Source organism: Stigmatopora nigra, chromosome 22 (genome assembly GCF_051989575.1).
Source record: "Stigmatopora nigra isolate UIUO_SnigA chromosome 22, RoL_Snig_1.1, whole genome shotgun sequence".
NCBI lineage: Eukaryota > Metazoa > Chordata > Actinopteri > Syngnathiformes > Syngnathidae > Stigmatopora > Stigmatopora nigra.
Genome location: NC_135529.1, coordinates 1,094,163 through 1,112,049, shown reverse-complemented (window position 1 = coordinate 1,112,049; position 17,887 = coordinate 1,094,163). Strand labels below are relative to the sequence as shown.

General features: G+C 38.6%; 1 protein-coding gene across 2 annotated transcripts in view; it reads right to left on the bottom strand.

The window, feature by feature from the left end:
- Positions 1-1,034: 1,034 nt before the first annotated feature.
- LOC144215416 (A-type voltage-gated potassium channel KCND2-like) overlaps positions 1,035-17,887 on the bottom strand; it is a 44,635-nt gene continuing 27,782 nt past the window's right edge. Inside the window, exons 3-7 of one of the 2 annotated variants that reach the window (XM_077744335.1) lie at positions 11,172-11,334; positions 10,699-10,797; positions 9,693-9,791; positions 5,259-5,479; positions 1,035-3,912 (exon numbers count right to left, since the gene is read on the bottom strand). In XM_077744335.1, the coding sequence (XP_077600461.1) occupies positions 3,732-3,912; positions 5,259-5,479; positions 9,693-9,791; positions 10,699-10,797; positions 11,172-11,334 (763 nt within the window). In that variant the 3' untranslated portion in view covers positions 1,035-3,731. The remainder of the gene's footprint in view (positions 3,913-5,258; positions 5,480-9,692; positions 9,792-10,698; positions 10,798-11,171; positions 11,335-17,887) is intronic. The other variant, XM_077744336.1, reaches the window with a different exon arrangement.

The following is a 17,887-nucleotide window of genomic DNA, read 5'->3' as shown; positions in this document are numbered from 1 at the left end:
TGACAATAGTCTTGTTTTTCTTTCAAAGCAAAAAGTGTTTTAGAAGAATTTTACATCCGAACACAGACGCGTGCGTGCACGTTCACACACAAATATTCACGCACACAGGCCTCGTTGCGTTGTTCCCTTTTACAGACAAGCCACCTTACAGGAAGCAGAGACAAACTTTAATAGAACAGAATTTTGCAATGACAGCATGCAAAAATCCTTATTTCAACCAGCCAACAGTCAAAAAATAGAACGCCAACCACTGTCCAAACCAAACTAAAGCTAGAAATAAAGGGACTCAATGTCCCAATCCATCAAGTCCTGGAGATATTTACAATATGAAAACTGTACAAAATGGGCCTTAAACACAGTGAAATCTACCCAGTCATGACAAGTCATAAAAGATACTTTTACCAACTTATTCCAGCTGGTTGCAAAGTAACCGCACGAGAGGTAAATGTCGCTTATTTTTTTACAATGTGTGTCCTTATTCAGTGAAGAGGATTGATTTCCCAAGTTCACTTGCACATTTTCCACAAAAAAGATATCGGGATGCCTATCGGAACTGGACATCCACAAGTCTGTGTTGTTTATTTCCATTCCAGGATGGGCTTTCTGTGAATTTACAAGAGTGGTGCTGAGGAATGGCGCTCCAATGTGGAAGCAGGAAGGATGAAATGCAGTAGTGCTATAACTTGCCAGTGCCAGGTTACAGTATAATCCCTTTTTAAGGGAGTAGCAGAACCATTGCGATATGAAAACCACATGAAAAAAAATAATAGTAGCATAAATGTAAGTCCAGTTTGTCATGTCGTGCCTTTGTTCTTGATATTCCTGACTAGATAAAAGTTTGTTTTGTATTTGATTCAGTGATTGTTCTACGGCAGGGGTAGGGAACCTATGGCTCGAGAGCCATATTTGGCTCTTTCCATGGGTGCATATGGGTTTCCACTAATCTGTGAGGTAAAATATGGAAATCACTAGTGAGGGAGTCGAGTCCCAAATGCACCAATAGGATCGTCACATTGACACTGTGGCCTTGAGACTAGCTTTAGCAGCACTTTAATCATAATTTTTATTTTTATTACTTTTGTGAATGCATCATTTCAGTAATACTGATAGAGTACCAACAGCATAACAAAGTTGTCAAAAGAAATCAGAGACTTTTTGTGATTAAAAATTGGTGAAATGACCAAAAAATAAAAACTAAAGTACACATTTTAATATATTTTTACTTTTAAATTCTGAGAATGGCTCTTTAGAAATAACATTAGAAAATAAGAGTAGTTTATGGCTCTCTCTTTTAAAAAGGTTCCCGACCCCTGTTCTACGGTGTCTAGTATTCTTTGCCTTGTGCAGATATTGAGTGTTTTTTGTGTTGTTATTATAAGTAAACCCTTCTCTTGTAGTGCCTTGCTCTTTGTCACAGTTACTTTCAGGTTTTTATTAGATCCCTGTTGACCTTTTTGTCACTGGCGCTTTTTGTTACTTTCTTTTCATCTCTGCATTTTGCCTGTGTTTTGATTTGAACAAATCTTTTAAAATGCATCCTTGGTTCAAGTCGCACTGTAAGACCATAACTCTAACAACATTTAAAGTCATTGAAAAGCACTTAACATTAGTAAATCAGACTTTTAGAGTACTGCAGTACCTTGAGCTATAAATGTTATTTGTTCTGTAACCACAAGTGATGCAAACTCAAATTCATAAAACAGTACCAATTTGTCATTCTATAGAGAGATTAAAGAATTAATGCCAAAAAAAAAGGTCACTTGCTCGCATCGTTTGTTGAATAAAAAGCAAATTGTGCTTGCTGTGCGCTTTTAATTTGTTTTTATTCTTTGGGAATTTATGCTTCATGATTGCATTTCCATTTCTTAGACCTGACCCCTTGTTTAATTTTTGTTCTGTATATTTGTTTTCAATATCTTATATTGGGCCACTAAATCAGATACAATTCACTGTATGTTAGAAGAGAAAAATCTAAGGAAAAAGGCCATAGAAGGCTATTGAAGCCAAATTGATCAACAAACCTTTACATGTTTTCCTAATTTAAACTTTCAACTGCTATCAATTTAAAACATATGGAGCAATAACCCATACAAACATGGCAGCCAAAAATACTCGTAGGTGTATATTTAATCGCTTTTTGTGCACATGATGGAAAAAGAATAAACAAGATTGAATAGTGTAAACTCAGATTTACAAAATGATCTATTAATTTAAATAATGACTTTTTGATTATCAATTTTTTAGTTTGTTTGTTAATTAAATTAAATTTAACAGCATCATTTTAGCACAACCTAATATACCTACTTGCATATGTCCATTATTAATATATTTCCATGACTTCAAAATCACTGCATGTGCCTTATCTTATTAAGGTTATAGTCTGGTGATGAATGTTACAAAACCATGTAATCATTTTTGGATGAGCAAGGTCAAGATAAGAAGCCTATGTTATTACATATTGTACCAACATTGTTCACAAATGAATACATGGCAATGAGAACCAATATAGATTAGACTTCAGCAGTCGTGCACACATTGCAGTGATTTTGAAAACAAATATTCTAGTCCTCCATCAAGAAAATAGGTATCGACCTGCAAACCATCTAATTTGTTGGAAAAATATCCACACCAATTGCATAGGTTCTATGCACATTTCATAATAATCCCACACCTTTTAGATTGTCTAACTTCTAATCAACCTCAAGAAACCTCATTAAGTGCTTGCAACAGAGGCGGTGCTAATCAATATTTGCAGAGTTTGGGTCCTCTGCTTGACGAGTATACATAGCGTACAGGTTAGGAATATGCCCCAAAGAGCATGTTATCCCCCCTTTAGAAGTTTGCTAAGACCCTTCTGGCTGTCATTTATTATTTTTTTTAAATTTTCAAATCTTTCAGTTGACTAAATAAACTTGTTTCACTGAAATCAAAAGGTACATGTAGTAATTAAAACTTGGAAGCTTTTCAAAACCCAATACGTTTGAGTTTATAAACTTCAAAACTTTGCGGCATTTGTTTTGGGGGCAAATGATTAGAGTTTACGGTATGGAAATGCTGCAATAAGCATTACTATAGAAACATATGCTCTGTTCTTCTGCTGTTTGTCAGTAGAGCTTAGTGCTGCATGACATGTTTTAGCAAAACCTCATTTGTAGTGTGGTATTGTTTTTAGTTAAACAAAATAAACAAGACATGACTCCACTATGTAGAAAACTGAAGAATGAAACAGGGTGGTATGGAGCCAAAGCGGTCTTCTGTCCATTCACAGACAGCATATGTGAAGCGTTAAAAATCAAAGATTGGAGTGCCCGTTAGTCATGGTGCCACTGTCGTCACAAAAAAAGTGGCTTTTGCAAGGAGGGCAATGAACTGGTGTGCTTTGTCATTAGAGGCCCGCCAAAACACACACACACACACACAAAAAAAACGTTCACAGACATCCCAAAATAAAGTATTTTTTCAATTTGTTTAGGCAATGATGATCACCACGCATTCCCTCGGCTGTGCTTAATGGGACAAGATGTGCTGGTCACGTCTCGCTTACGTCATTCACGTTGACGCTTAAAAAAAATAATTAAAAAAAACATGCAGAGAGAGTTTGACATCAGATGAGATCATCGCCCAGAAACAAATCATCTCATAATCCCTCCCGGGTTGGCAGGTTCATGCTCGCTGGTCCCATCTCCTTGAGCATGGCAGGACGGTGGGGAGCGAGGTGTCCCGGCAGGCGTCTACAAGGCTGACACTCGCACAATGTTGCTCTGAGAGTACACCGAGGCAGTGCCGGACAAGCCATCGTCATCGGGCGAGGTCGCCACCGGGGCAGCGAGGCTAACCATGCAAGGGCTGACGTAAGCCTCGTCACATTTCAAGGGCACCGTCTCGTCCAATTTGGCGTTCAGGCTGGAGCGGCTGCATAATGACCAAAAAAGAAAAACAGAAAATAGACATAAGTGGACTAAAAGAAGAACTGTTACAGTTCACAAATGACGTCATGGTCTTTTGGCATTACAGCTTTTGACAAAAACTCCTTTTGTTTAATGTATTTGTCATAACTGGGATATTTGGTGGTTTTAATCCTTATCAATTCAAGGATTAACTTACTTAAATATATTACTTAAATTTGACATTATTCCATTAGCTGATTCTAAAACTGGAACTTAATTTGCGATATTTCATGACTCAAAGCATTGTGTGCCAACAAACCCACCCATGAAATAAAAATGTAATTTTTAAAGAGTGAAAAGTGTTTTATATATATAAATATATATATAAATATATACTACATGTTCCACTCTTTTGAAGAATGTACCACTATTTCTAGTACCAATCAGGTTAATTCTGTAAAGAGGGAACACTTATGTGACAAATGGTGCATAAATAAAAGTACAAAAAAAGATGAGTACAGAGAACAGAGTACTTGTCATTCACAGAGTGTGGTTTTGCCTGCATGTGAAAATGGAACTTCTCACATCTACTTTGCTATCTTCACATGCTGGCATTAATGAATGAGTTCACACAGCACAACTAATGGATCAGTAGAAGCCGTCTGTGAAAGCCAATTATCTTACCAACTTCATGTGTTATCAGGACATGCAAGACTTTTTTTTAATTTCTTACACATTGAGTTATCTGCTTTATGTTGTTATCAGTGGAGTTGAAATTGAATTATATATAGATTATTTATTTTTAAGGTGTTGCATTGAATTACAATCTATTGATCTCTGGAGCAAATGTGATATACTGGGTGGCAAGACTTCAATGCAGAAAGAAAAAAATCTGTGTCAGAATACATTTCATATATAAAGAAGCCATTTTACAAATCTTTGCTGTGAGTTACAGTCAATGACAACAAGCAATATTCAGATTTCCGAATATAGCAGGATGAAAAATGTGCTTAAATTAATTAAACCGCTTTTAAGTGTTAGGCAGGAAAACTCTATACACAATTCTTTCTTTATTATATTTTTAAAAGTCATATTTTGTTGTTATCAACCACCAAATGATTTTTTGTTAGACAATTAACGGCAACTGATTTTGTACTCAGAGAAAATGCCCATGTGATTTAAAACACTTTGTATGTAAGAAAAGAACGTAAGAAATCAACAACAGTAAACTTCTATGGACCTCCCACTATATTTTTGCGTACAAAACAAAAACCGTTGGGCCTACTTGACAATCTCACCCCGATGGTCCACCAACACAACTGTGCAGCCTGATGAATAAGGATGAGGAAAATAATGATGAGCGGGCCCTACCTGTTGGCTATGGGCCTTTCTCGGATTTGGATGGTGCTAAGCTCCTGGTTGTTTGTGCTTGGCAAGCTGAAGCTGTTCTTCTTCCTGTGGCGCCGAGAACAGCACGAGCCCAGGCCATGCGGCGAGGACGACAGCGAGGAGGAGCGGGAGCCTGACTTTTTGATCACTGAAATCTCCATGCAGTTAGCCTGGAATGTCTGTTCATCCACAAACTCGTGATTCTGGAAAAAATGGAATCACTGTGATCAATTCAGACGACAAAGACTTAACAGGATGAATGTGCTTATATTCTGTTCTTAGTAATATTTTAATTGCATCACATTTGAGCTTTAAAAATAAGAAGCAATGCGATTGGGGCTCCAGCACCCCCACGACCCGTGTGCAGAATATGAATTAATGGAAATAGAATCATAATTCATGTTGTTCTGAATTCCGATGCAACTTTGTGTTACCTTTCGGTAATTCGTATACCATTGACGATTATGTAATGATACGACAGCTCATGAAGAAAACATTTATTAGATTTGGCATGTACTGACACTTGATCACACATAAGTGCGTGCAAGGCGGGCCACAAAATCCAGTTCCATATCAGTTTTGATGAATGCTATTTCTGTGTTGTTTGTTAGTACGTGTCGACACCGATAATAGAATTTTTGTGCAATCTCGTGGCCTTATTTGATAGTTGTCTAGTTACCAGTACAACACTAATAGTAATATCAGGGGTACCTCTACAAATATTCCACTAAAATCAGCGGGCGTGGCTTTTAGTTCCAACCCATCAGGAAGACACTTTTTCCCAATCTGGTATTTTGTAAGAGCAATCAGTGGATTGTAGTCAGGTGCATCTTGTTTCAACAGGAACCTCATTGATTAGATAGTTTGTTCTTGATTGGTCAGAACAAAGAGCATGACTGACTGCAGCTTTTGAGGACATGGTTTTCATACCTTTGCTTTATGAACATGTGACCGGAGGCATACTCAGTAAGTACTCAAACTCTGCACTTAAATGGAAGTAGACACTTGTTTGAGACACATAAAATGAAATAGTACAAATAATAACCATGGGAGCTGGTCACAGTTTTGAATTGTTTGGTATTGGTAATGCCTCACTGTTGTAGATCTCTCAAATATATTACTAAGGGAGGTGTCGGGTGAAACCAGAGTACCCAGAGAAAATCCACACAGGAGTGGGGAGAACATGTAATTGTTGAGGAGGCCAAGCTAAGTTAATACTGACACTGCAGATAGCTACTGATAGATTAGTGGTATTTCTGAAAGTGAGGGGTTAATTCCCAGTCAATGAATATGTGTGGTAGTCTGTCTGTCAGTATATGACCTTCAAATAACCTGCCACTAGTAAATAGTATACTCTGCCTTTGGCTCTAAGTCAGCAGGGACATGCTCAAGTACCCTGCAACAGCAAAGAATAAGTGCTTTTGGAAATAAATATATAATGTACAGACAACCTGAACAATCGGCTTAAGTTCAAAAACCAAAGAGGCCTATTTGTCAGCACCTCCCACCACAGGTGAACAGCATTTAACGCCATATAGTTTAATAATTGGAATATGATTCATTGCTGTAGCAGAAATGTATTGGGCCAGATGTCCACATTAAGCGCCATCTGCGCAAACCTTCAACAGCATCATGTCTGTGACAAATGAGCATGACTTGAAGGTCACGCTCGCCTCGAGGTTGCAGACATTGTCAGCAGGGGGCACCAGTGTGGCACCACCAGGCCCGGCTGTTTGATGCCAGAGACACCTGCAAATAACCTTTTTTTTTTTTTTTTTAATGAGAAACCACACTATTGTACATATCTCAAATATGAGAACTAATGGAGGTGTGGGGGGTGTAATCAGACTTTTGGTGTGATTGAAAAATGTTTACTAAACATGTACAAAATCAAACTTAGTCTGTTTTTGATTTGCAAATTCACACTTTTTGGAGGGCTTGACATTTTATTTGCACAAAATGTTGTTTGTCGACTCTGAGATGATCCAATATCACACTAAAGTAGTGTTTGGCACTATCTTGTTGAACTTGAATGTTTTTCTGAGTGGGCACAAAATAAGGTGGATAGGTCTTTTGCAGAAAATAGCTGAGTTTAGTTTTTGAAATGTTAGGAAAAAGAAAAAGTGTAACTGACAAAAAAATGCAAAATCAACCTTTTGACAAAACCTTTTCTCCTTGCCAATTAGGTTGTATACTGTTTTTCAGCCGTCTTTCACATGTCATAAAAAGATGCAAATGATTTTTGGAAAAAAAAATGTCTTCTCATCCATTTATTCTTTCAAATTCTTATGTAAATAGGAAAATGTATATTTGATTGTCTCGATTCAGATTTTTATGTATGCAATATGCATGTACTTTGAATATGAAGATTTGCAACATAATTGTTTGTTCACGCAGATATGAAAAACAAAAATAGTGCTGAGTAGCATTTAATGCGATATGGTTTGCATCTAAATAACTATTTTCCAAAACTGTATTTTCTCAACTTTGAAACTAAGGTTCCTACAGAAGCAACCTTTAGTTCTACACTATAAATTAGAAAAGCGTATTGCTGCTGCACCATAAAGAGAAAGTTGACTATTACGATATAACGGGAAATTTTCTTTATTATAATAAAATAAAGCCGAATGGAACCTCCCTGTAATTTCAGGTCACTAGCAGTTAGATATTCAATCTCTGTAAGCACTTGGGCTTATTCTATAATTTTTTTACAACCTTTTTTTCTTGGAAAGAAGAGGTGCATAGTTACATAGCTGTTAACTTTAATTTACAAGATATGAAAAAAAGATGCACATTCCTACATCAAGCTCTACCCTTGACCTAAACCAGAAGGAATTGTTTTATTTTCTTCTGGTGTGAAAGAAGTATCCTTCTGTTACAAAAAAGGGAAAAAAAAGCGAGAAAACATTTTTCTATTGGAAGGAACCAATCTCTGGTTTCTTTTTTTTTGGGCCTATTTTGTGTTACTATTGCCAGAGAAGACAGAATTTCGCAAGTCGGAAAAAATCAGTCCAACATGAAAAATGTGAAAGTCTGCTTTGAAAAAAAAAATCTGCCATTAAATAGGCTTGGATTGGATTGGATTGGATAATTTTATTCATCCCGTATTTGGAAAATTACATTGTGGCAGTAGCAAGAGGGTGATTCGACAGAACTTTAGCCCAGTAAAAGCATATTTGTACATTCATTGGTTACTTCCCATCACTAATGGTACCCGACAGACAGGAAAATAGGATGTAGGCATTACTGTAAATAGGAATGAGCAGCAGTGTAAATTCTGCCTTAAAAAGCCACCACCAGACGCTTGAGGCCAATATGTGTGCATCACAATGGCATGAACCCTTTATAGAGCTGTTCCTACATGAAGTGCCACAGAGGAATGGGCTGGTGGAGGTCATTAATAAGGAAGAACAGTGATTTACCGCCTGGGCCTTGTCTGCATGGACTCGCAGGGCTGCGCCAGTGTAAAACTTGTCGCATCCTCGCATTTAGAAGGCTCTTAAGCCTTTAAATTATACATTGCGTAAAATCAAGCGTGCTGGTTTGTTTACCGGGAATAATGTTTCTGGCTGACTGGAGCCATGTTATCATGGCATGTCGCTGACGTCAGGGGGTGGGATAAGATGAGGAGGAGGGGAGGAACCACTATTCCCCGGTCTCTTTTGCAAGCTATTTTTATCTGCCGCATATGAATAGATTCCAGATTTAGCACACGGATGAAAAAACTCACTTTAGTTCTATTTGTGTGACGAGTCATATCACAAGCGTGCGCTACTGTTAATCCAGTCTGCATGAGTGATGCGGCCTTGTGTTGCCGACCTGCTTTTTAGTCATCTATATTATACTCTGTAAACAAAATCAGGAATGTTTAACTCTCTGGTGATTCTTTTTGTAGCCACAAAAGCAACTACCTAATTTGGTGGTAACTTGACTTATCTTTGTTACTAAATTCAACTTTAAATCAAACCCATTAAAGTGAGATGCCAATTTAATCTATTCTAGCCCAAAAATATGAATTATTTTTTCATTTTAAAGAAAAATAGTACTGCATTCTACATGAACAATTTATCTCTCAGAGTCATTTAAACTTGCTCGTATTTATTACTTTAAAGCTATTAGAACAGTAAGGATTTTGAAGTTTTAAGAAGTTATAATTTGCTCTGATTGGCTGGCAACCCATCGAGATTGTAGTCCACCTTCTTCCTGTAAGTAGCTACAATAGGTTCCAGCACCCCTGCAGCCCTATCAAACATAATCAGTTCACTAGTTGAATGAACAAAGGTTTTAATTTGCCGAAATTGCTAAACTGCCTTTTTTTAAAAAACATTTTGAGTTCATATTTTGCCATCAACCAAAGCTAGAGAGCTAACCATTTTTATTTACTGTTCTTGAAGTCAGGACAAAATGGAAACTTACCGTAGTCTTCTCCAAGCAGTGCAGAAGGTGATGATGTTGGCTCTCAAATGGAGGGTTGGTCGATTTCCCAACCAGGGCTTGTCCTGCCTCCTTGGAGGCCTTGGAACAAACAAAATAAAACAAAACAAAACAAGAGTTGGAACATAAGAGCAGTATTTGGAGCCTAATTGTTGGGTGCAATGACTGTCAGGCAACGGCTAGCTCAGTAATGTAGTGGAGAGTACACAAATGCTGATCTGTAGCACGGCAGCCAATCTACTGCGACCCGGCGAGTATGAGGATGTTCGAGAGATGCATGACACAACCGTTTTTTAAAAATTATTATAGTTTTTTTTTTAAATCAATAGAGACCATGGAGAAATCCAAATGGGCGATTCCGTGCAACAGCAGTGGCACGTCCGAGACACAGATCGAACACACCGCATCAAACACAGCACAGAACCAGAAAACTAGCACAACGACACCACACGCTTTGGATGAAGCTCTGCACAGCTCTGGGATGGAAGGTGTTAGTCTGCACTTGTAGCTAGGGAATGTTCTAGAAATAACACAAATTGGATCAAAAACAGAGTTTAGAGGAGATGTAAGGCTGAGCAGACAGCCTCCAGAAGGGACCCACTATCCAGGAAGCCCATTTTGTTCTTCCCCCCACTTTCCCCTCCAAACGCTGTTGGACAGACATGCAGAGCTGGGTCATGAGTCAGTGTGACTGTAAGGCAAGGAGTGTGCCTGCCGGGCCCGCTTCATGTATGGACAGAGATAGACTGTTGACCAAGCATGTCAATGCCGAGAGTTGCAATGCAAGAGAAGAGAGGACAACGAAAGCACTGAGATGATAGCAGCCCCCTCCCCATTTCCCTGTGAGTGTGGTGGTATGATCTCCCGCCAAACCACCCCATCCCCGACCCGACGTTGCCCCTTCCCAGAGCCGAGCGGCATGCAAGCGTCAGCGAGGCCCCCGGCCAGTCAGCCCCTGAGCCGCCGCTTGCCCCCCCTCCCGCGTTACCTCCTCCAGTGAGTCGATCAGGAGCCCATTTTGTTTGTAGCGCATATAGGCATTAGTGCCTCGAATCTTCGCCGCACGGATTCTAGCGAGTCGAGTTTTCTGTTTGAACAAACAGATCTCGGTTTTAGCCTTTGCTGTCTGACTAATTGCCTCTGAATCCCAGTGACAACCCCGTAATTTAGCCAGGAACGGCTATAATTGAGATCTACATACTCTGCCTTAGAGAAACACTTTCAGGTTCGGTAAAAAAAATACCTAACAAATTTCTTATTGGAAAGCTGCTGACATTATTGCTCTTAAGATCATCCTTGCCCCCACTGAAATGTACTCTTAGTCAATATGCACAGGAACACAAAACAAGATATACATTCGAAAAGATAGATTTTGTTTGTGTCACTGCTCCATGGGGTTAAGGAAAGAACAGAAAGCAGAAAAGTCACAAGGAGATAAGAGAGTGGACAGGGATTTAGTACCCTCTGAGCTCGCCGTTTTTCCGCCCTTTGGCTTTGGTGGTAGATGCGGCTGAAGTTGGACACGATGACAGGCACAGGCAAGGCGATGACCAACACCCCACTCAATGAGCATATGGAGCCAAAAATCTTCCCCACAATTGTTTTTGGGACCATGTCGCCGTACCTGAAAAACATTGGAAAACCAACCAAATAGTGAGTAGAAAGCAAGGACACACAATAATAAATGAACGCAACACACTATGTTAGGGAATGCTTGCTGCATTAAGAAGTGCCACAAGCAGGAAATTGTAAGCACTTAGGAAAGTGCTGTTTTACTTAACGTCTAATATGCCTTTAACTTGTGGGCACCGTTGCTAAAGATGAGTCACTTTCTGTCGTCAATGCGACAAGAGGGAATTGTTGATTTTAATTGAGTTCCTTGTTTAGCACACTAGCGGTCAAGGATGGAAAAGTAACATGTAGAAAATTGTATTGTTGGCAGGAGTCTGCCAGACTTTGATTTTCCTTGTTTCTTCTCCTTTTTGGTGTTGTGAATGCTTGTGAGTGCGAATGGTTGTCTGTCTCTATGTGCCCTATGGATGACTGGCGACCAGTTAAGGTTGTAGTCTGCAACCCATACAAGATGTGCGGTACGGAAAATGAATGAGTGAATGCAGAAACTAACAAGCAAGTGTGCAGAAAATGTATTCCAGGTAATAATGGAGCTAAAAAGACATTACTAGTAAGACAGTGATTCACTGAAGTGTGTCTTATTTGTTCGGACAAAGAGCATATTATACTGGTGATCATGTTTTTTTCTCTGAACAAGCAAAAAGCCAGGAGGGGCTTTTTGAATCTATGTGGCATAAATATGTCCATAAGTATTATATCCAGGAGAAAAAGAAAAAAACTATGTATTGTAATGAAGGCAGATGTGTCCTCAGGCACAACATCAAACTTGGCATTTATTTTGATGACTGTGTTTTCAGATGTGTCACAGAGTACAAATATACAAGTGTTGTTGTCTTGAATGCCTGATCAGGACAAAAAGAGACATGGACAAGGCCAGAGTCAATTCTGCTGTCAAAAAATGTACTGAAGATCTTAGTCTGACTAATGGGTTAATTATTATAAGGTTTTCCCAAATGTACTCTTCTGGTTTATTGTCACGTTTAGGAAAGCTTTATATGAGGAAATACGTTTCTAGTGCTACAAAATTGCCACATGTATCACTGCACAAATGAAATGGAATCTGTTGTTGTACATACTTTATAGGGACAAGAGGGGTGTTTTGTTTCATTTGGTGAAATAAGCCAGTAGTAGCTTTTATTTTTTCATCAATCCGTTTATACATCTACCATTTTAGAAAGAGGTGGGAAAGTGGTAAACAGTAACCAAAGAGATATTCTGCATTAAAATGAGACAGAATTGTTTTGAATTGGAAAACAATGTGACAAGTGAAGATAAACACATTTAACGCTGTGACTGGAATCCAATTCATTACTGCTACCAAATAATATTTGTCAAGTACATTTCAAGGGGTAGGCATGATAAAAGGCCCCACCCATCTTGTTTGGGAAATTGATACATCAACATAACCAAAATAAAGAATAAATATGAGGTGATGGCTGTGTCATGCTTTGGATTTCAGATCAGCATTTCTTTTTTTTGCTGGAGAAACGATTAGGCAAATGATCTTGGCTTGTTATGTTGATTATGGAAAAAGAAATGCCAAAATATTGCAAGTCAGTTTATGTACCCTGTAATGAAAAAAGAGAGTGGAAGGAGATGACGTATGAGCAATTTGAACTTTGTAAAATATTTTATTTGTTTGGTGAAGCTGATTTGAAGAGGCGCACATTTAAATAATGATGGTGGTTTCATTATATGCAGAAGCTCTTCCAGATTAAATTGAAAGGATTATTTGACAAATTAATTATTCTAATTGCTTGCAAATTTAAATTTTTATCATTGACATGAACTGAAGATATTTGAAATAGACTTTAAAAATTCAAAATGGGTATGGAATCAAAGCTTTTGAGACACTTTCTCCCCTACTGAATGACGGAATGACGTCCACTCATTGATAGAGGCGTGCGAGTGGACTGAGTGGGTCTGACATTTGAAATATTGGGCTTGGTGTTGTAATGGTAGCGGTGGGTTCTTATCCATACCCATGGAGAAAAATTCGAAACAGTTATTCATTCAGTGGGGTGTGAAAGAACTAATCACACGCCTTATGCTTATGAGTCATGTTTGCCATGCCGTGACACATACTCTCTAGCACCTCTTCAATAAGAAACAACGCATATTTTTTCCTTTTTCTTACTGAATACATTTTTTTTTTAATTCCTCCAATGCACTGAATCTGCAAAATGTGAGGTGCGAAGTAGCAAGGGGTCATTGTATTGGTTCATGCAGTGATAAAAGTATAGTAACATGAATAATTGCTAAGCTTTGTTGGTGGCTTGGAAAAAAATGGTAGATTACTGGAGGTTGGATCCCTGAAAAGTAGATCTTGAGCAAAAAAAGTTTGAGTAATTCTGCTCTAAGACAACATCTTCAGATGGCAAAAATTAAACTGCTTTGAAAACAGTAAATTAGTTCTTTGAAATACTTTTATAATTTTTCCTAATGAATTTCAGATAGCTTTTTATCATGGCTGGCAACTGTTTTAAATTGTGCTCAAAATGCAAAATATGTCTCCTTGAAATAAACTAACATTGAGGTTTTGCAGTCTTTGTTTCATGTTTTATTTTTTGATAGTCTTGAAATAGTCGCAATGACCTAAGAGTATTACTTGAGAAAAATGAATTTAGACATTTGAAGTGGGTGAGGAATAAATAGGACTTGTGTGAAGTCTCATCTTTATGACCTACTTTCCATGTGTTCTGCTTAAAACCCTTTTCATATGTAATCATGCATGCACCTGCTGGCTTGGGCTAATTCCTTCATGTCGTGACCAAGCATCCCTCATGACACATGTAAGCTAAAACAACCTTGCAAAAGATATAGCGATTCATAACATATAGTGGGGAGATGAAACAGAGTTGCTGAACCCAAGAGAAATCTTTTAAGTTGGGAGTGCCTGTTGTTTTTGTTCTTACTCGTGCATCAAAGCAGATGTTAAATTTTAAATGTGGTTGTGTGTAGAGAACAAGGTTGCTTTGGAGTATATCCAAGCTCCCTTTTCTATCTAAGCACCCTCTGGAAAGGTCAGTCAGGCAACCTATTTATCTCTTAACATATACATTAAGAAGGCTGTGAATGTATGCCTAGAAGCAATCGAGAGTGTTCCATTAAGAACAGCCATTTTATTGGCATGTGGGCAGAACCTTTCACACTGATGTTGCCTCCTTTCAATAAACATCTACACATGCAGTCACGAGTGTAGTACATGCAGCAACTATTTTCAGTGGTGGTAAACAAGTAACAATGTACAATATGATTCGTTACATGAACACCTGTCATTTTTTTTGGTGGCTTTTGCTTTTTTTTATTGTGTTCAGTGACATCTTGCCTGGTGAGTTTTGTTCTGTGATCACACTCATAATCTATATTAGCACACTGCATATTTGTTTGCACTTTTGAAATGCATTGTGTTAGTTGCATCTCATTCTGCAATAAGAAGGCATTTACTGGGGGTTGACATCTTGATTGATTGGTTGAGATGTGTGAATGATTGTGGAAAATAGGGATGTCAGTTAAAAGGACACTGCAGTCATCCTGATGATTTGCTTCTAAATTCATGAAATATGCTTGACAGTAAGTGCTGAAAAATGTGTACATGCTAAGAACAATTGTCTGTTGAATCACTGTTAACACAAGGCTATGCCACATTGTTCTCTTCAGCTACAATCTCTTTATAAATGACTCAAAAAAGCATCCAAAACAAGAGTTCATCAAACCCCCATGTGGCACATTTACACTGTTTCGGCTGTTAAAGACACTCAGCTTTACCATTCTTAATGTCTTAGCAGGTGAATAGGACCAATAAGAAATGATTGAACATGATCTCAACTGGGAACAAGGAAATATTTGTTTTAAATTTTACAGTTGAGTTGATGTTTGGTCATCAAATGTGCTATTAGTAAACTTCAAATCAGAATGACTGCAACAAAATGCCACAGTGTGTTCATTATCAGTTCATTCCAAGGTAACGTTCCAATTTCAATTAAATCTATCTTTATAATCATGCTCTTCATGTCTCCAGTGGGCTTTTTCAGATAGTGAAAGCAAGTAAGTAGTAAGTGGAAAAGCAAACACGTGTACTACTACACAGAGAGACGATTACCATTCACCATCATGACGCAATTAGGGAGCAAGGTTTGATTTCTCCATCGGAATTGACAGCAGCAGGCCTGGCCGACCTTGCTGATAATGACTACACATCATTGGCACGTAAGATGCATGTTGTGGAATAGCTCTCTACAGACAAGGCCTCTGGCAGGCAACATCTCGGTTGGAAAGGGAGCTGAATGACTGATTAGGATGGTGTGTTTTCCCCCTAAATATGTGCACCACTGCCCTGCAACAAAATGTAGGTGTCTTGGGATGAATGATTGGGACCCAAAAGTGTAAATGACCTGAGAAAAGCATTACCAACTGAGAGGAAGACAGATTCCAAGGGAGGAGGACATGAGCATTGCCATGAAAGCGGCGTGTTTCTGAAGTGAGGAAGGCAAATCTGAACGCAGGGCTACACGGGAGGTTAACTCTTGCATAAATGAACTAATGTCTAATGCCGGCAACCGTCTGCTTCTTGAACCATTAGGGCTTGGGTGTCCATCAATGCAGAGCTCAACTTTTACAGAGCTTGAGCATAAAGAGGTAAATGTGTACATTTTAATATCACGCTTGAAGTGATTTTTATGTATGACAGTTTTCTTTCAAACTGAGTAATCTCACAGATGTCATTAGTTTTATAGTTCATTACAGGTCGAGACATTTTCCCATATAATCACAGAAAGATCTGGGAAGCAGGTGTCAATTATGGACAAGAGTGAGGCTGTTAAGCAGAAGCACTTCCGTATTACTGACCTATCCTAGCTCTTGCTAAATTAGAGTAGTTACCCTCCCTCCTTTCATGTCAGTCCTGGCCAAACATCCATTAAAATTGTCTTCAGTTATTAAAACTGACTTTTAATTCTTAGTTGGATCAGAAATGGTACAGACCAACAATTGTAAGTGTGAAATGTTCATTATTTACAATTTTATTTCATACTTTTGACGTCAGGGTGGCACAGTGGATGTGTCCACTTCACAGATCTATGATCAATTAATCCTCGATGGCTTCCAACCTCCTGTGTAGAATTGTTCTGTTTTTCCCATGCCTGTGTGGATTGTTTCCTAGTATTGTGGTTTCCTCCCACATCTCCACAAAACATGCACTGTACTTTGGCTGAACACTCTAAATTGTCCTTAGGTCTGAGCGTGAGCATTGTTCGTCTCATTGTGCCCTGTGATTGGCTGGCAATCAACTCAGTCTCCCCTGCCTACTACTCCAGCACCCCTACAAATTATTAAATTTTGGCATCAACAATAGCCAATTATGAGGCAATCCTGAACCTCGTGGTAATTTCACACAGAGAGTAGTAATACTTACTGACTATTGCTTTATTCCCTCAAGGAGTTGCCATAACAAAAACTCAGACCTGCATGATGTTGAATGGAAAAAAAGGGCCTGCCAAAATCCTCGTTTAAACTGTCAACACTGCTAATTGCACGTCTGATCCAAGCAAACAAAGGCTCACCATTTGGACATGCCGAAACGTTTAACCTGTTGTGTAAGCAGGGGTCATAAATATTATTCTTCCTCAATTGGTAGTTGAATGCTTACAATCCTAATGGACAAACCCCTAAAATATTTTGGATCAGTATTATCATTTACTACAAATAATGACATGCAGTCAAGGTACCAAATAAGATAAAAGTGCCTGGGTTTCAATTCTTTTTCAACTATTTCAACTATTCTCTTTTATTCATTACCTTTTATGCCACACAGAGGTCTGTCATTCTACGTGATATGTCTGATTTTGTTGATCATGGTGTGTTTTGGTCAGTTGTGCGACTCCAGATACTATAAGAGCCTTTTGTTTTAATTATTTGTCTTCTCTCACATAGTAAAGATTGTTTCAGATGTTAGAAATCCTCATGCGTTTGCCACACTAAATGGGAGATTTCAAAGATGTTGCCGAAAATGGAAAAAAACAAGCAGTCTACTGTGGAATAGAAAGCAATGCAACTCTCGAGGTGCTGTGGGGGGAAAAAAAGAAAGCGCTTGCACAAGCAGTGATGGATCGTTTATAAGGTGAAGAGGGCTTAGTTACACCATCGCTTCATCCTCCACCACGGCGGCAGCAGGCAGAAATTAACAACAGGGAGAGATTATAGCCATGTTGGAGCTTTGTTCCTGTTGTCTCCTGGCTAGCATTTGCCTACATTCACAGCAATGCCATGACACCAAGGTGAGGCACAAAAAGATAGATGGCCAGACCGTTATCTATCCCACAGTGGAAGGCGAGGTGTGTCTGGATGACGAGGTATCGTGCCCGTTCCAATCCATTAGAAGGCCCTTAGAAAGTTCCTCAAAACATTCAAAAGCACGGAGGAGATAAACTAAGATTTTTTTACAACCTGGACAACTGGACTAATACAAACGCAATACTCATGACAAAATTATGGAATAATCTTGGCAATGGTTGAAAATGTGGTGCCGTATTTGCTTCATTTACTTA